Source organism: Buteo buteo, chromosome 21 (genome assembly GCF_964188355.1).
Source record: "Buteo buteo chromosome 21, bButBut1.hap1.1, whole genome shotgun sequence".
NCBI classification, from domain to species: Eukaryota; Metazoa; Chordata; class Aves; order Accipitriformes; family Accipitridae; genus Buteo; species Buteo buteo.
In genome coordinates this window covers 216167-235725 of record NC_134191.1, presented here as the reverse complement: position 1 = coordinate 235725, position 19559 = coordinate 216167, and the positions used below count along the sequence as shown (strand labels likewise).

At 39.3% G+C, this 19559-nt stretch overlaps 1 protein-coding gene across 3 annotated transcripts in view; it reads right to left on the bottom strand.

The window, feature by feature from the left end:
* Positions 1 to 2778: 2778 nt before the first annotated feature.
* Positions 2779 to 19559, bottom strand: part of FGD5 (FYVE, RhoGEF and PH domain containing 5) — a 112207-nt gene continuing 95426 nt past the window's right edge. For all 3 annotated transcript variants that reach the window (XM_075053163.1, XM_075053161.1, XM_075053160.1), the window contains exons 14-21: positions 18980 to 19059; positions 15044 to 15143; positions 11927 to 12064; positions 10746 to 10848; positions 8955 to 9085; positions 7091 to 7219; positions 5166 to 5314; positions 2779 to 4410 (exon numbers count right to left, since the gene is read on the bottom strand). In XM_075053163.1, coding sequence (XP_074909264.1) covers positions 4374 to 4410; positions 5166 to 5314; positions 7091 to 7219; positions 8955 to 9085; positions 10746 to 10848; positions 11927 to 12064; positions 15044 to 15143; positions 18980 to 19059 — 867 coding nt within the window. In that variant the 3' untranslated portion in view covers positions 2779 to 4373. The remainder of the gene's footprint in view (positions 4411 to 5165; positions 5315 to 7090; positions 7220 to 8954; positions 9086 to 10745; positions 10849 to 11926; positions 12065 to 15043; positions 15144 to 18979; positions 19060 to 19559) is intronic.

Sequence of the window (19559 nt, the reverse complement as noted above, 5' to 3'; positions counted from 1 at the left end):
TTTATTTAGCTGATGACATGCTGGTTTATTCTGGAAAGAGGGAAGAGTGATTCCTTGCACTCACGATGCTCAGGTGGTGGTCAGAATTAAAGTATTGCTTGTGCAGTGGGGACCATTCCAGTGAGTAAAAGGTGCATCTTAAAAAAAAAAAAAAAAAAAAAAAAAAAAGTATATCTACAAAGGAAGGCAATTATGTGTTAGAGCAAAGATTTATTTCATTCTAATGAACATGCACAACAGATTCAAGATTTCTGAGGCAAAATACAAATTCATGACAATCCAGAGTTGGATTAAGGTTTCTTCTAATGTGGTTAAATGCTTCCAGAATTACTCTTTCTTGCCACTGTGGTGAAAAATAGATCATTGGGCACTGAAATGGAACGTTAGGAATCTGAACCAAGTGCTGTGGAAGCTGATGGATTTAGCAGACTTTATATGTGTGTATATTTTTTTTTTTCTCATTTACATCATCTTGTATTAATGACTGAATATTTATATTGAGATCTTGGTCAGCGGTGAAGTCCCACACTGACTGTAGCTCTGTTAGGCCTGTCAGCACTCTGCAGTTGTTTTTGGACAGATCAGAAGAAAGGCAAAAAATTCTAGAAGGCATGCAGGAATATGAAAGAGTATAATGTACCAGACACCTTAGTGTAGTTTGGGAGAGCGTATGGTTCAGATCCAGGTGAAGTCTAGTCGCTGTGTACTCTTGTACTTATTTTGTTGTTTTGTTCTCTGCTGCTTGTGAGAATTGTATTTCTGACTGTAGGAGATAAAACTTGTTGATCCAAGAAATCATTGGTGTTCATCATGTAGTAGCTGTACTTTGAAGTGAAATTTTGCAGAAAATAAGCTAGAAAGAGTTTTTAATTTTATTGAATAAATTTCATATAGGGAAATTTATTTTTTATTCATTAATATTTGTAAAAAGCAGTTTTAAGAACAATATGCAGCTGCTATACATTGAAGACTGTGAAAACCAAGAGCAGTGCAAAATCCTAACCCTGCTCCAAAATTCACCTGAAGTGACCTCTCAATATGACACACTCAATTATTACTGCAGGACCTGACTTCTCTCTAAGAACTGACAATATGGACAGAAAGTAATTCCAGTTCCTGTGGTGCTTTCTTTAAGACCACATTCGTCTGCTGGCAAGCACTGCAGTTAATAACATGGCATATGGTATGTGAAATGAAAGTATAGACAACTACTAGGCAGTTTAAAATGTCATCCAGTTTCTTTTAACTTAGAGGAGCAAGGAAAGGACACAAAAATGTAATACTACAAGTAAAAAGATTAAAAAGATGGAAAAAAATCAGGGCATGTTTATGTAAAGTGTATTCCATGTCTTTCAAAAGCATATAGATTAGAAACAAGCTGCAACACTTCTCTTGGGGGAAAAAAAGCTATTAAACTAATCAAAAGAATGTAAAACCCTTGTCATTTAGTAATAATAATATAAAGAAAGCATGGTAAAGAATGACAGTGCTGTTTCATGGGCACTTTAAAGGTTTCATGGTGTTTGTTGTTATTCTGTGGAAAAGTAAGACGTTCAGAATACTTGTGTAACAGCTTTTATGAAAGATCAATTTTTTTAAAAGATTTTATTTTACTTGGGTCTCTCTGAAAGGGATTGTGGGAAACCAAGTAGGAAAATAAGGAGAAAAACACTGAAACAACTGAGAGCAGCTTGCATCTGAGCTATTGACTGAGTAGCTAGTACATTGTGACTTATTACTGAATTTTTTTTGAAACATTTGTGTAGGTGTGGAACAAAATCTTTGTTTTGGAGTAATACTAGCTACAATTTAGGAAGAAAGAGCTGTTTGTGAGTAAATGGCATATAGTAAACTGAGTATCTCTATACCTCTATTCTAAGATGTTAAAATTTTCTAAAAGTTGATTACTGGATTAACTCTGAAATGAAGATAATTTCAGTCCCTGGTGCTTAGCTTTGCTCAAATTAGATTAACAGTTGCACTGAAATTGTGAGGACATATTCATTTTTTTCTCTTTCTTTGTGCTGTACTGAGACCATTTATATCTGTAACTGAAGTAGGTTTGACTGGTAGGCAGGCTTTACAGGAAGTAAATGCAGTGTGGACTGAAACACTTTATCGTAGCAATTAGGTATAAATCCTGTTTCTACCAGAAGGCCTCCACTATCATCTTCTGATTTGATGGTCTTCCTTAGTTTGTCAGAGAACTGGTTAATAGGTAAGTGTCTGTTAACAGTAACTGGAACTGCAAAGCTAGAATTAAAGAAGGTAAAAATAATGTAAAGGAAAAGCCTGTAGAACTGCAGTTATGTCTTGCTCTTTTATTTTTCCACATTACTTAAAACAATGTTTAATAGCACTGTATCTTATTTTTTACAACAAAATATTTTCATGTATTCATTTCCTGCTTATAACTGAAAACTTCATACAATAGTCATTAAATGTCAGCACCTAAATCTTCATAATACTGTTGTTCTGTAGTGCAGTTTTGTTTTGTTTGGGACCATGGTTAGAGATCTGACTCTGTATTCAACATTCTCTCTTTTGTCAGTGCAAGATGTTTTTAAGGGGGGATAAACATTTACAGTGTATTGGTAGCAAGGTTCTAACATGAAACAGAGAGTTAACATCGGTGTTCATACATTACCTAAATGGTTTACTTTTCTCATACTTGGTTTCTGTTTGCATATGATAATCTATGCTTTACGAAACTATCAGACTCAGATGTATCAAAAAAAACCCAAACCAAATATATTTTTATTTAGTGGTAGGTGTGTATTTGTTTTTTTCAAGCTTGTTTTTCCAGGTGACAAATTGAACTACCTTTATAATTTGGATACATATTATAGACCTTTAAAAATACGGACACTTCTAAACAGTTTGTTAGGGTCAAAAATTCAGATATCCATTAAGTTTCTTGAAGAAAGGGAAAAATGAAAGTAATAAAAATTCCCTCCCAATATATTTTAATGTAAGTAAATTCTTGAACAATGTATTTTTATACAAAGATATATTTTAATCATAAATGCCATTCTATTCCTCAGTCAAATATAATGGCAAATATAGGACACAAAACCATTTTATTGCAATGATTAGAACACCACTTCTCAGCCTTCTTTATAAAAAAAACCCAAAAAAACAACAAAACACTAAAAAACCCCCAAACAACCCCAAAACAAAAAAACACCAAAACAACAAAACCCCAAACTCCAGAGATCTATATCCTCAGCTGGTATAAAGCAGCACAGCATCTTTGAAGTCGTACAGATACTTGGCTGCTGAGAATCCAGCCCTGGAGATGTAGTGCACAAGAGCAGTCTGATGTAAGATGCGTTTAGTCTCAGGAGTTCCAAAGCACTCCAGCAGAGCAGGTTCAGACAAGTGCATTTGAGCCCACCAACATATTTCAAATGGTGTGCTGGTTATATGGAATAAACTTTTGATGACACTTTTCATAACAAGAACAGCAGAAACAACAGGAGCTTTGAAAATAGACTATTTAAATAGATGATAAAAATCTTAACACTACTAGGTAGACTAGTGTTAAATAAAAACTGTCTGTAGTTTTATAATAAATTAAAAATAACCTTTGGGTTTGAGTCTGATGCAGTATCTAGGGAGAAGTGATAATTCAACATCTGGATTTGTAGAGCTACTGGAGTGCATTTCAAAGTACTGCAGTGTTATGAAATTAAACCCTTTAACATAAATTCTACAGTGATCTGTGTAAAATTATAAATTGATCGTAAGTAATTATCTTGGATCATAGCCAGTGAAGTGTTGGTAGACCAGGTAAATTGAATGTGGTGTTCGTTCATTTTCTGTGGAAGCAATTTAGCATACGCAGGGCATAATTTCATGCTGGCACTTATTAATGCATGAGTAATAAATCAGGCCACAGAACTCCTTAGAAACATAAAAAAATGAAACTGTAGTTCAATAAAAATAATAAAGTGCTTTAAATGAGCATTTGTTGTTTACTACATTGTTTCTCACGTCATGGTAGACATCAAAACCAACCCAATGAAATAAGACAGGGCTCTAGAGCCTGTTACTTACTGTACTCAGTATTTCCATGTATTTTCTTGTCTTGATGTTAGACTTAGTTTACTGTGGGATCAGAGGAGAATCTTATAGTACAGGTTGAACTTGCACAGACATAAAGATCACCATAAATATTCTCTATTTTGAAGTTTCCATTTGCAAAAATGTGGATGTAAGAAGAAGGAAGCAAAAAGAGCAATCTGGAAACAGTTCATATCCAGTCTATGTAGCCAGTTTGCCTGAAATACACAGTTTTGTAAGACAGAAGAAGGTTGCTGGAAATGTATAGAAATCTGAGAATTTATTCCAAGTCCATTGAGTGATAGCTGCTATAATATGGATGCTTCTTCCATGGCTTCAATCCACCTAAAAAGGGCAGGAAAGAAAAAGTGGTACATATAAAATTATATGCATTTTAAGAACATATGTGTTTTAAGAAAAATAAGTATTTTAAGAATGTAAAGCCTGAAGAGGACTGTATTTGCCATCCCAGCTCTAATGAGGAACTATAGTTTTGTGATTAAAACAGGGAATTGGGTACTAGGACTCTTGCGTTCTAGTACAATCTTTACCAGGAATTTATTGTAAAATCTCAAAGATGGTACAAGTGCTGTCTTAGAACAGGAAAGATGAAACCACTGAAGTATGCTTAAAAGCAACAAAACTTGCCATAAACACTCACCTACTTCCCTGTGTGTCTTGAGATGCTGGCATTTTTATTATTAATTTCATGACTATTTTATTATGTGGAAGTAGTAGCATTAGAATGGGAAATCTAAACAATTATTTGTCAATGAGGAAACTAAGAGATGGATAAATAGAACACATAAATCAGAGAAGTTTCTGTACAGTAATCACATTTGACAAACTTCTAGGCATAACTCTTGAGACTCAGCCTCCTCTTTACCTATACAAGGGAGCATATTCTCCTTCCTGAAGGAACTGAAAAGTACCAGGTTGATTTTTAACCCAGGCCAGTCACATGCATTTGTGCTTAATCAACACTCTGAAAGCAGTTTGTTTCCTCTGTTATAAAGGCATTCTGAAGTGATGGAGAGAGAAAAGCCCTACATAAGCTTTTGGACCTGCACACTAGCTAGTGTGGAAGTCTACCCCCATACCTCTGTGCTGAATTGTTATCCTCTGCTCGGAAGCTATAGAAGAGAGTCTGCTTGTGGTAGAGATGGAAAACTGTATCCATGCTTCCTTCCTCCTTCTCTGGGGCAATGGTGAAACCCAACAAAGGCAAACTTTCTGTGGCAACTTTGTCCTGAAAGCAAACAAGAAGTGAACAAAAATTTAGAGAGAAGGCTTGTAACAGTTTGAGGGCTCTTTCTGAAAACCAAATAATGATACAACCCCTCTCTGACAGGGCTGCAAAAGCAGCAGTGTGAATCTTTTGCTGGACTGGTGGCTCTTGCCTAAACAGGAGCAGTGCCTGTGTACCGCACATGTTTATCTAGTCTTAGTCCTGAACTCAAACACTACCTCTGAAAGTCCAGTTCTTCATGATCATCCAAATGGCCATAAAGGTCAAATTAGCTATTACTTTAGTGGCTGTCTTTGACATGATGATCCAGGAGGCAAACTAGAGGTTACTGAGAGTATGGGACAGTATAGCAGCAGTTCTGAAAGCCTGAGACCCACTCCCAGTTATGTTCCTTTCAACTGTTTTTTTGCTGAGTGCAAGTAGTAGTCTTTTTGGTACCCTGTCATTCCCTTTCATAGCACTAGCAACTTTTTTTAGAAATCTGCACTGTCTCAAACAGCACACTTGCTTTCCAAAATGCTGCTTTGAAATTTCTGAGCACTAATGCAATTAATTGTTAATTTACTCCCAAGAAACGTCCATGAATTTTGCTTGCCAGACACTGCTTTGTACAAGTTAAAGGGAACAATAAGCCTTAATTGAATTGCAGTTTAGCTGTTACTGATAGCTGCAGTTTTGCTCACTGTATTTAGGTAATTTTTCTATATGTGTATGTTGTCTTTGCCTCTGCTTTTAGAAGTTAAATTGCAAGCTGGGAATGCAAAGTGTAATTAGCCATCTGTTGCTTTTTCCCTATTGTTGAACCAGAAATGATCACATTTAAGGTTAGCAGAGCTGAGGTAAATGTATTGGATATGGAATTTGATGCTAATGGTATGAATTGCTGGCCAAATTGTGAACTCTTTTGTGCCTCAATCTCCTCGTCTGTTTAAAGGGGATAATGTTGCTTCATGTGATCGTCACAGCGGTGATGAAAGTTTAAATAATTGATGTTTGCGAAGTGTTCTGAAGGCTTAAAGTACCAAATATTGCTATTACAACAGTTCTTGCATTCTGTGTCCTTTCTTCAGCAAAATGAATTTTTATGCTTCTGCTTATGAAATCTGTCAGTTATAACCAAACTTTGTATCACATTTACTTGTATTGCAGCTATTCACAAAGGAGAAGAAATTAAAATAAGAAAAGGGACTGGGAAGAGACAAAATACAGAAAAATTATCTAGTTGATATCCAACCTCCTTGGCTGTAAGAAGAAGCTTACAAGCCAATACACAAGGCATTATTCTCACCTCTTCAGACTGCCTCCTGTCTGACTGCCTCTTTCCCTGTTGGTAATAGTAGGACAAATACATCCTATTTATACTTGCAAAAGTACAAGGTTCTCCTGCCCACAAGAAATGGATCATAGCACCATCTATCTACAAAATATCTGGCAGTTACCAAGTGCATCAGAGAATGCCTAAGGACCTTGAAGTCTTTAGGTGTAAATATGTAGACTAAGGTTCACAGTGATTGACAGTTTATAATAGCATGAATAGCAAGAAGTTAAATAATGAAGGGCAGTTTGTGAAGAGGGCTGCCAAGGCCCAGCTAGGGCTGTGGCTCACCCCTCAGCTAAGGACAGCTCCCTGGGGACTCAGTCTGTTAGGACCAGGTCTCAGAAGGCAGGTAGTTGTGAGAGCTGCCATTTATACCTATGACATCTACTTGTGCTGCCTGTAGGGAGTAAAGAAGGGAACTCAGATAGGAAACTATTTCAAGTCAAATTGCACAGTACCTCATTTGCTATGTAGGTGTAGAGGACTTTGCCTTTGATAACAAACCAGCGTTTCTTCCAGTGTCTTTTGCCTCTCTTACATCTGCTGAGGTAACCACTGATGGTAGCTCCCTCTCCTGAGGCTGCCACCTGGAGCAGGATAGGAGAAATCAGGATTTGTAACACCAAAGGCTTTTCCCTTCCTGATTATGCATGTTCGCATCACACCAGATAACCAGGTCTATGTCCATGAAACCATAAGTAGACCATTAAAAATATTGAGACAGAAAAAATATAAGCATGGTATTACAGTTCTTTTTAACGGTTTGAAGATTTCTGGATAAACTTAGTTCTCAGTAACTCTGATGGAAAATATGCAGTTGAGTTATTATAGAGGTCAGCAAGTTTACAGTTATATTCTCAGAAGCCTAACTTGTCCCTTTTCGCAGGTCTTTTTTTGTATATTAAAAGTATATGCTTCCAAAAGGGAATTACAGTCTTGTGGCTGAACACTTTTAAGATGTGGGTATATTTAGGACTTTGCAATGGTTTTATATCAATTTATGTTAATCACTTGACTATGACTTGGTTTCATTTGGGAAATAGTATTTCTGAGAAGTCACCCCTCTCACAGAAGTATTTCAAGATCTAAGTGGTTAATGTTCTTAAAGATCCAGATTCTGAGTAGATGTAACTATAAACACACACAATGCAGTGTACGTTATTAGTTACAGTAGTAAACTGCAGTGGTATTGGATTTAGAAACAAAGGGCAGAGATTCAAAACCAGCTTTTGTAGCACTGACAGAAGAGAAGACTGAGCAGTAATAGAGTAGTGTTTTGCAGTAGAACAGAAATGCTCCAGGACCTGGGTAAAACAAGTTAGAAAAAGTTATGGAACAGTGCTATTGTGAGACAGTTCATATTAATAAACATGTGCTGCCTCCTCGTGGATAGAAAGGCAATGCTTTTTTCCTAATGGGGCTGAAATTTTGCCTGCCGGTTCTTTCAGTATTCAGTTTGTGTGTTTGTATTGCATGCTTGTATCTGTGGCTCAGTTTTGCCTCAGCATAAACAAACATCAAGAAATTCCAGTGTCTCGACTGTACAATGAGTTCAGCAAGATGTTTGCACCCTATTCTCTTTAATAGAACAATAAATACCTGCAGATTTCAGTGAAAGTACCTTACTGTGCTTGAATTCAATGGGGGCAACTTCGCTACTGAGGCTACATCAACATGATTGGCACCTTGTTCCTGGAAAGAAAACTAATATAGCTGGAGAAATCCTGGCCCTATTGAAATTGTGGGAATTTTATTTGTTTACGTTGGTGGGATCAAGATTTTACTCATTTGATCTGAAATAGTTTGGTTTGAGCTGAAGGGAAAGTGCCTCATTAAACATGTATGCTCCTGAATTGATTGCCAAGGACTAGAGTCTATTCCCTAAGTAAGTGGTATTTTAATTGTCTTGAAATCAAAGTAAGATTTCAGAAGTAAGGGTCTTGTCAAAAAAGGTAACTGGTCAACAGTGTATCATGCTCTGATGATACTCGTTATTGTCTGTGATCTGCCTTGTTGTACTGTCTAGTACCTTGAAGTCATCTTAGTTTTCTAAAAACTTCACAGGCTAATGAGCAAATTAAAGTACACTGCTCTAATTGGGTTTCTCAGTGGACTCAAGAAGCTTCTGTAGTATTTTCAGAGCTCAGAGTATTTTGTATTTTAAACATTGTTGTGAAAAACAGAAAAAAATAATTGCATGATGAAAGTAGACCAGGGCATGGGCTGAGCCCACTGCACACAATAAGTTATAAACATAGCTGCTGAAGTATGAGCACACAGTTCTCTACAGTTCCTTGCCTTTCTCAGGCAGCCTGGTCCTACCTCCATAAGAGCTGAAGGAATCTTCTTCTGTTTCTTAAAAGATGAATAATGAATATTGTGGAAGACAGAGGAGAAGGCACTGCTTGAACACCTGGATGAAGTTGGAGGGAAGCTCACACTTAGTGGCCGCTCTGCAAGATTAAGAACATTCAGACTAAGGAAAATGTAATGCCTCCTCCATAGCTGGATTTTATTTTAGCTTTTCTTTCAAGTCACCCCTTTAATTCTGATTACATGGGTGGATTTCATAGCATCCTAGGTTAATGGTAATAATCTACAGCTACTTGAAAGAAGCCTGCAAGAAAGCTGACAAAGCACAAAACACAGCTTGTTTTCTGCTAATTTAAAATCAGCATTAAGCAAATGGCTTTCCCATGTTTCCCCTCTATATTCTGTAACACCTTTGCAGGATAGATTCACTAATGGGACATTCTTTCTGTGTGAACCATTCTCTTTGAGTTCTGCATGGGAGACAGTTATTCTGTCTCTGTCAATCTCCATTAACCCCACTTGTCTGAGTTCATATCTTCATGATCTCACTTGTGGCAACATACGTTGTCTGGAAGCTCTTAGTAAAGCACAGCATTGGTTTAGTACAAATCTGAGTTACCATTTCTTGGACACACAGTGGCTTGGGGATCCTTTTTTGGCTGTTGTGACAGCACCTGTTCATGTGTTTGCTTGGCTAGTGTGAATTTCTTTAATCAGGATGGAAAAACTAAATTTCATCTGTCCCTACCTTTTTATCCTTGACAATATAATGTGCCTGCTTCTAGAGACTGTCTACGTGAATAGTTGTGCAAGAACATTATTTCCGGTTCATTCTCTGTTCGTATATATGTAACGCCTGCCCTCCCTTTTACCTTTGATTTGGATATGTATTTAAATCAGAAAAGGGACTTCTATAGTAGGACAGTAATACAGAGTTCTAGTTAGTCAGTAGCTCTTCTGCTTTGAATTCATGCCTTCATCTGTAACCAGATTAACTCCATGTAGAAAAGCTCTTAGTGACTCTGCACTTTACTGCAGCATTTCTTTTTGTAAAAGCTAAAACATGGATGAGGACAGTGTAGAATTGTAAAGCCGTTGTTTTACTTCAATGGATAATTTGTTAGAAATGAGAGGGAAGAGCTATCACCTATAATTACATAATGGAATAGAATAGTTCAGTCAGAAAGAACCTACAATGATCATCTAGTCCAACTGCCTGACCAATTCAGGGCTGCCCAAAAGTTAAAGCATGTTATTAAGGGCATTGTCCAAATGCCTCTTAAACACTGACAGGCACGGGGCATCAACCACCTCTCTAGGAAGCCTGTTCCAGTGTTTGACCACCCTCTGGGTAAAGAAATGTTTCCTTGTGTCAAGTCAGAACCTCCCCTGATGAAGCTTTGAACCATTGCCACACATCCAGTGTCACTGGTTCCCAGGGAGAGGAGATCAGTACCTCACTTTCCATGTCCCCTCCTTAGGAAGCTGCAGAGGGCAATGAGGTCACCCCTCAGCTTCCTTTTCTCCAAAGTAGACAAACCCCATGTCCTCAGCCGCTCCTCAAAGGACATAGTTTTTATCGTTACTCTGTGTATCAAAAGGTCAGGGAAGCCCTCAGAGAATCTGGCTTGCTAAAACAGTTTTAGCTGCCATACAGCCTGATCTCAATTCACATGCCCTGTGCTTGGAATGAGAAACCCTCTTTAGCAAAACCCAACATGGTAGGCAGATCCTAAACCCTCCCCATTATACAGGCAGGAAATGGGTTAGTCAGTTCTGCCAAGAATGAAGGAATCTTACCTCTTTTCTTAAGTTCCACATAGCAGCTATCACAGACTTTGGCTGCTTGATCTTTGAGGTACTTCATAGGGTACTTGTTTCTTGAACAATTTCGACATACAATCTGTTCCAGGAAGGAGAGATGCACATAAATGTAACTTAAATTTATATATATGCACATGCAAAACAAATCCTCTGAGTCAGTTGGGAGAGGAAGATGGATAGTGGACCAGATATGACTCTCCTAAAACTGTGGCTGGCAGGGTAAGTCTACTGACTGAAATGTGATTGCTGTAGATTTACACTGTTGTAAGCCAAGCAGAACTGATCACTGTATTTAGTTGCACACCATTGCTGTGCCCATCTCTCCAGGAACTTAAACCTTCCCTACTAGTGAATCACAGAAAGACCACTTTAATATTACTTCTGTTTTCATAGCTTTGTTAGTAACATTGTTTTCTTAAGCAAGCTTGCAAGTTCCTGCTATCCCTGTGTAGATACAGACTGAGTTTCTCTGTGGAATTAGAAAAAAAGGTTAAGTAAATGCTTTTTCACGCTAGCAAAAATTACTGGTAGTTTGAAAAAAAAAATTACTGAGGCTAAAAGACAGCCATAGTTTAAAACTGCAGGTTTATGTGTATAAACAAATCTCTAGAGTCAGTAATAAAGGGACAAAACCAAGAAAGCTTATAGGTCCTCTTGGCTTTAGGGCAAAAGGCAGCAGCTCTTCAGTGGAGCACAGAGGAAACTTACCCTTTTGTCACTGACCAAACCATGCTCTACTGCTGAGTTTCTTCACTTTTCTTGGAAAATAATTTTACCAGCTGTTATTAGGGACAGGACATGGACTAGATGTGCTATTGCTCTGGTCCAGACTAGAGCCTATATTTTTAGTGTGTTGCTTCATTTTCTCTACAGGTAGCTGTATATCAGATATAATGACTGGACTCAGCAACAATTATCTTGTAAGCCTTCAACTACTAGCCTTTGGGAATTAATTTGACCCTCAAGGGAAGGTTACTGTTGTTTCTACTAGAGTCACTAGAAACCTAATTACCTAATTTAGCAAAGCACTAACAGGTTCTGTGAGAAGTCAAATTGTGGTCTTGATGTTGCTACAAGTCTGCAGAAGTTACAGCAGTGGCAGCCAGTGTCCTAGAGGTGTGAATAAAGCCTCCCTGACAAGCTTGTACAGCTCTTACCTTCCCACAGGCATGGCAATGATGTCGCCTCAAAGTGAGGGTAAAGTCACAGCCACAGTTCATGCACATCATGACATGGGACACAGGTACCAAAGTAGGAGGCCTCTCTCCCAAGGGTATTCCAAGTCTTTCCCTTAGCTTAAAATCAAACAATGAAAAAAAATGAAGAAGCATCCACATCTCCAAAGTCCACACAGTCAGCTCTGCTCTATCACGTAGAATTCTCCTCTCATTTCAATCTGCCTTCACCTGCTAAGATCCTCAAATTTTCTAATTCCTAATGCACCTTGTGAGATACAGCTGCTTCAGCACTGAAAGACTGTGGCTAATTAGTACATGGTGCCATTACAGCCAGAGTCACAAGTGGTAAAAATCCATGTAGATCTATTATTGATCAGGCACTGACATTCCTCCACATCAGACAAGGATCTGATTCATTGCATATGCAAATTGCAGGTAAGAACATGAGTTAAAGCCATCTTTTTATTAACAGCTTTTGAAATAATAACTCAAAAGCTCTATAGCTTTCAATCAAAAAGGGCCTGAACTCTTTATGCCATTAAGCCTTGGGACAGTTCTATGATTGGGGAAGAGAGACTACAGAAAACAGTAAAACCAGAGATTAATTTACCCACACACAATCCAAATCTGATTCATGATTTCCATGGCTGATCTGAATATATGTAAGCAGCTTTAGAAAATGTATTCACTGTTCCTATTTCTTGGAATGCACCATGTTGCACCTGTTGTACCGGTGCCTTTGCTCCAAGCCTAGGGAGCCACAGTCCATGTGGAACTGAACCCAACCTAATAAGCCATGCTGAGAAGCTGTGTATACTTCAGGTTCAGCACCAAAGTATTATGGGTACCTCGCTGTCAATTCACAGCAGCTTAGGGTTTGGCACAAGTAGCGCAAGCTCTTGTGCTTTTGAAGGACTGTTTGTTAGGAGGGTTTCCTATGAGGAAATTAGACTTCTGCAGACAAATAGGATTTAAACACAGAAAAATCAAATTAATCCAAATTTCTAGGGTTTACTTCAGAAGCAGAGCTGCAAAAGAAATTATTTTTTCATTTGTTGAAAAAGGATTTGGTTTAGGTTGCTATGCTAACTAATTTCTAATTTTTTCTTGTTAAATATTTGAAAGTAGATTACCTCCAGGCCAGAAGGAAAATCTTGGTTTGTGTCTTGAATTAATTTTTTACTTTCTGAAGTCTTCAAAAATTAAATTGCAGAATCACAGACTGCTTGAGATTGGAAGGGACCTCTGGAGGTATCTGGTCCAACCCCCTGCTCAGGCAGGGCCACCTAAAGCCAGTTGCCCAGGACCATGTCCAGGCAGCTTTTGAGTATCTCCAAGGATGGAGACTCCACAGTCTCTGGGGGCAACCTGTGCCAGTGCTTGGTCACCCTCAGAGTGAAAAAGTGTTTCCTGATGTTTGAGGGAACCTCCCGTGTTTCAGTTTGTGCCCACTGCCTCTGGTCCTGTCACTGGGCACCACTGAGAAGAGCCTGGCTCCATTTTCTTTGTACCCTCCCTTCAGGTATTTATATCCATTGATGAGGTCTCCCCCCACTCCGAGCCTTCTCTTCTCCAGGCTGAACAGTCCCAGCTGCCTCAGCCTTTCCTCACAGGAGGAATGTTCCAGTCCCTTCATCATCTTTGTGGCCCTTCGTTGGACTCTTTCCAAGGTTTCCATGTCTCTCTTGTACTGAGGAGCCTAGCACTGGACACAGCACTCCAGGTGTGGCCTCACCAGTGCCGAGTAGAGGGGAAGGATCCCCTCCCTCAATCTGCTGGCAGTACTTTTTCTAATGCAGCCCAGGATACCATTATCCTTCCTCTGGGCACCTTGGTTTTAGGTGTCTGTGAAGTACCTTTCAGTGTGGTTTTGTAAAGAATAACCCTTTTATGGGCAAACAATAACCTAACCTTATAAAGCTATGGTAAAGCAGAACCACCAAATTAAATTGCAAGCTGCAACCCAGGATAACACGAGGAGAGAACTCTGTTGGACAAGACAGGGATTGCCAGCCCATTTCTCTCAGGACATGTGTCCAGATCACAAACCCCACAGTCACAGGTGGTACTTACTGGTTCCCAGTGACAGTTTCTGAGAGCACCATTAGTACACAATCTTAAAAATGCATACAAACTGACATGAGAAATTACTTTCTGTAAGAGGATACAGAAACACTGAATTAAAATAACAACTGTTGTATTTGAGAAGCAGCTCTGTTTCAGGAATTATGTGATCTTTGCCTATGAGTTTCTAACATGCTCTTGAATGAAAGACTCTGTGAAATTGTAAGATGATACAGGCTAGGAAAGAAGAGTGAAGTCATGGGTGCAATGATCTCATGAACCAAGAATGGAAATCATAGAATCATAGAATAGTTTGGGTTGGAGGCAACCTTTAAAGGTCATCTACTCTGACGCCCCCTGCAATAAGCAGGGACATCTTCAACTAGATCAGGTTGCTCAGAGCCCCATCCAACCTGGCCTTGAAAGTTACTGAGGAGCCCAGCACTGGACACAGCACTCCAGGTGTGGCCTCACCAGCACTCTTTTTTTCCCTAATTAGTCTTATTTAGTAAAACTGGGGTTCTACATAACCTAAAATAGCATTTTTACTTTTTGTCAGATGCATTCTTTCCCTTAACTGGGAGCAATACAACTGAAATTAATGAGATAACAATAGTATATGTCAATTGTGCTGGTACAATTAGAATGTTGTTGTTGGGGTTTGTACTGGCAGTGACTTTATTATGTTTATGATATTAGTGTAACTAATGGGTAGTTTTGTTTTCTTAAAATCTATGAAGTTTGTAGCTATTTTTATTTCATCCAAAATAGTTACCCTTTAGGACAAAACAGTCTTCTTCCAGAAGAACTCCTATTTAAGCAAAGACCACAGAGTGTGATTAACATTTCAGAGGTAGCCTATGAGCTGTAATGAGCTTCATTGTTTAAGCTTGGCATACTGGTTTAAATGAAAATAGTAAGAACTCTTGCCACTAGGAACTCTGCATTTTATAACCCTCCTCCTTTCCTCTCTCTCTTTCTCTCCCTTCCCCCTTCCCCTTTCAAGCATTAAAAGACTTGGCCGCCTTTTACCTCCACGCTGCTGTGGAAAGTGGGAGTGTTGTGAGCTTTGTAGTCATCTGGGATGTGTCTGCTGATGCAGCTGTACCAGTCATCCCTTTCCAAGCAAGAGCTGTGGAATGAAATACAGCAGAGCAGTCAATGCCATGCACAGCAGGGAGTGAAACAAGCTGTTTCTGGATCGGAGGAGAAAAGCTTCACTTTATGAATGTTTGCTTTTCCCCACTACTGCTTTGAACTGGTAATTTTCTGACCAGGAACAAAATTGACTGTTGGGACATATTCCGTGGGATAATTAGCGTAGATCCGTGGTTAGGACTGTGACTGAGAAGGAGCTAAGTGGCCAGAAAATTTTTCAAAGTAGTTTCCGACTTTGCTATAAGCTGCTCAATCCTAGATCACGTAGGACAATATGAAATGTCTTTTTGTCACGTCTGCCCTAGCTTTTAGGCACTCTAGTGCGTGTAGTGTGGGCATAGGTTGCTCAAAGTAAGCGTGTTTATGCTCATCTCTACAGTGGGATGCTTAGATGATTTGCACGTTGGAAAATGCAGAAGTCTGTCACCCACAGTAGAGATGTGAATGCTTTCATTTTCCTCTAGCTCCATCACACACAATCTCCAGTCTCCTGGCAAGAGGCCAGGACAGCAATTTGGGAAGGAAGTTCTGCATTCCCTCTAGTTGCAGTTATGCATGGAGGCCAGTAGTTCTCTAGACTGGCCCCTAGATGCCCCCTTTGCACAAGGCAAAACAGTGAGCACTTTGTGCTTTGCCAGTCCAGATATCCCAGAAAAGCAGCAAGGCTCTTAGTGCCTGTTACTTCCCAGATGCATTCGCTGTGTTACAGCCATAAGCTGTCCTGCCTGTTAGCTGGTTTTCCTGCTGTGACTTCAAACTGTGTGCTTCCTGTCCATCTGAAATTGCACAGCTCTAGCCGTTCCCAGCATCAGTCACAGGAGGGAATGCAACTCAGTGTGGTCTCCCCTCCCTGAGTCATATCAGCCACTCACATTACAGCTACCCACTAGACTTTGTTGTAAAAATTAGCAGTGGCATCACTGCCAGCTGCTGTTCATCTGTGATTTCCTCACACTGTCCTCATGAAGGCCACCAAACAAGACATCTGAGAACAATGTCTTTTGTGGTCTTTAAATAAAAAAAAAAAGCACAAAAAGAGAGGAAATGCCAGATTTTATCAGTGATCTCTGATTTAGCATTCCTCTGCACCGTGAGCATAAGCCCTTGTCTGAAAAGCACCAGCCTCTGTAAAATTCAACAAGCCTGGAGCAGAAATTGGAGCAGAAACTGAGACAGTGTATCTACTGCATATAGGCTAACCTCTGCAAACCAAGGGGCTTACATGAGATTATCGCTGGCAAGAGTCACACTACTAATCACTCCTTATTACTACCAAAAGTCCCATCAAATTACACTTTCTAAGAAATCTGAAGATGTCTGTATCTTCCAGGCAAATCACAGCCTGTAAAACACTAAAAGAAGTCCTGTCTTCAACCCTTCTCTTGCTAATTCTTTCTTGGAAATTCTCTTCACTTGAGAATTAAGATATGATTTAAAAAAACAAAGGAAAACATGGCCCAGAGAGTGAAGTAAATTAAAGCCACTTTGGGAAAGACATAAGAGGGACAATATTTTATTAAAAGCCTGATACCTAACTGGCCCCTTTAACATCTTCTCTACTCCATTAAACATCTCTAGGCAGTAATCACAGGTTATTAGTGTCTAAATGAGGGAGTAACACCTGTCTGCTGATGAGTAAGATAAATTATGTCAATTGGCACTGGCTTATTCTTAATTAGCTATTTCATTGGTTGCATGAAGGCTCAAAGAAGCTCAGAACTTGACTCACCATTGCCACATTGGGTCCTTGTTTAATTTTTGGGCTGTGCCCTTTGTGCTGAGCTATCAGTTATCTGTGTTGGCTCATATACTCTTCCTTAAGCAAATAGAGAGGGTCAAATTGTCACTGCAGCCTCCTGGACAGCAAGGGACATCCATAGAACACAGAAACTCGACTGGGATGAGATGAGATTTTGTCCCAGTGCTATCACTGTCACTCTGAATTAGCCTTTTAGGGAGGTAACACTGACTGCGTTCTCCCAGTGCTCTGGTATTTTATATGGGCACCACATGGTTACCCATGTCCAAGAAGAATGTTTCTGAAATGCAGATAAAGGTATAAGAGCAGTATGAGCCCTCTCCATAAATGCTCTGTGCTCAGATCTGTTACCAGCTTGCTGCAAGCCAATAACACAGATCTTTGGGCAAGAGAGCCATTTTCAGCAGGATGTAAAGACTTTACAGTGCCCTCTGTTCATATAGCCATGCTGACTTCTGAGCTTTGGTGATCCTCATTCTACTGCCTTTAGTCCCTGCCACTCATTCCACGTTTCCTCAATGCATTCACCTTGCTTATACAAGTGTAAAAGCGTTGAGGTTTGGGTTGTGTTTGTTAACAACTGTACTCCAGTGCAGACTTGCAACACCTTGGTATGAGCGGTAAAAGATACAGTCTTTAGGGATACTTGAAGCCTTCTGGTACTTTTCTGTCTTTGGTGCTCCTTTTGGTAAGTGTAGCAGGCCAAGGATGTTGTGCAGTGGGATTAGGAGAGCATGCTGTCCCACCAGTGTCTCATCAGCTCTGCCAGCCAGTACGGAAAAGGAGAGGAAAAAATGTTCTTGGGTGACTTATGGCAGATCAGTCCCAGAATGAGCAGCACAAGAAGGGAAAGGGGCTCTATCCCAGCACTATGATAGGAGTCAGTCTTCATCTGGCTGTTATCAGAAGGGCAACCTTTTAGTCTCAGGCCCTGGTTCTATCTACTACCAAAGAAACACAGCTCGCAGTGGCTTCACATGCTTTGTTTAGGCTACCTAAGCACAGACTTGATATGGGTACAAAAGGCAAAGAAACAACCTAACAATGCAAACAGAACATCCCAAGCTTCTCACTAAGGACACCAACTTGAGTTGCCCCGAATAAAGGGGACATGCAGCAGTTATTTCCCTTCTACGATACAGAAGTACTGTATGCATCCTGCTTTTTTAACTGGCAGCAGGTAATTCAGAAGTACTGTGTGTATATTTTGACAGTTGTGATGAGTATGCAGCTCTAAGAAAATCTGAGATATTTTCTCATTTGCTGGTTATAAAAGGAAGTAGACAAAAAGGCTTTGACAGGTTTATGAGCACTGCCCACAGATGGCAAGTGCTCTGGGAAGGATGAGAGCTCCAAATTCTGATTTTGAATAAGAAAGTGCCCTCCTTGTCTTTCTATTGCTATCTTCTGATCAGAAACTGACCTACAATCTCTTTCTGGCATTAGCTTGTGATCCCAGGACAGAGATACTGACTCCCAGTTGGCAATCAGTACTAGCACTACACAAACTCATTAGTGAAATTCCTTTTAGTAGAAAGACCCATGAGGTTGCCAGTAAGGTTTAATTTTGGTTTTGTCATTTAAGCACTATTAAATGCTTTTATATCTATTGCATTATATTACCCAATTGCTATTTTCTCCAGCAGTTTTGCAACCCTAGTTGTATGAGGTAACAAGTGAACTTATGAAAGGGAGATATAACATACTCTTAGTGTCACAGGGAAAAAGTGTGAAAGATAATGGAAACGACTCCGGCTTCTTAGTAATGGACATTATTCTCTTTCCTTTCTCTTTACGATGTTACCAAGAGCTGACTTCTAATCTTTACTCAGTATATGAGTTGAATTAATTACAGTTTATGAGCTTCACATTTATAATTAATATCTTCATTATATAGTCAAGCACTCAGCCATTGTCTGTCATAATAGCACAGACCGAAATTGAGTTAAAAAAGAACGATACACCAGTTAAGTCTTAGGTATTGGTTAGACTAATCTAGAGATAAGGACTAGAATGTAACACCCTCTGCCATGGCTGTTTGGGGACAGTACCTTGCTGACAGGGTCAGGCAATATTCATCATACTCAATCTTCAGGACGTTTTGGGCTTTTTCTGTCACTGGGCGGCTGACCTAGAAACAAATGCCATGAACATGAATGTGGACATGAGTTAAACCGTCTATAACCAGTACACCATACAAGTCTCAATGGGTATGGATGTATGATGTCACAGCCATCTGTTTCATATTTCAATGGAAAGAGATGGGCAGGTAGGGTTTTCTGTCTTTTTTGTTGCTGGTGTAATGAGGAATGCTCTCTATTTCAATATGGTGGTGGTGCTAAAGGAAAAAAAATAATTTATTCCAACTATAAAGGTAAGGATAAAGTATCAATCAGTGTTCAGTTTTAATATGACAAGCTTAGGAATGTTTAGTCTGACAAGTGTCAGAGCATTTGGGGCAAAAGTTTTGGCTATTCTTGGAATGAATGGAAATAACTTTCTTCCTGACATGCAGACATACACTGAAGCACTTACGAATGCCTGTCTGCAGCAAAGCTCTTTAAGAGCTAAAAAAATACTTAAAAGCTACAGCTCAGCTAAAACTTTTTCTCTGCCATGTAGTGTATTAGC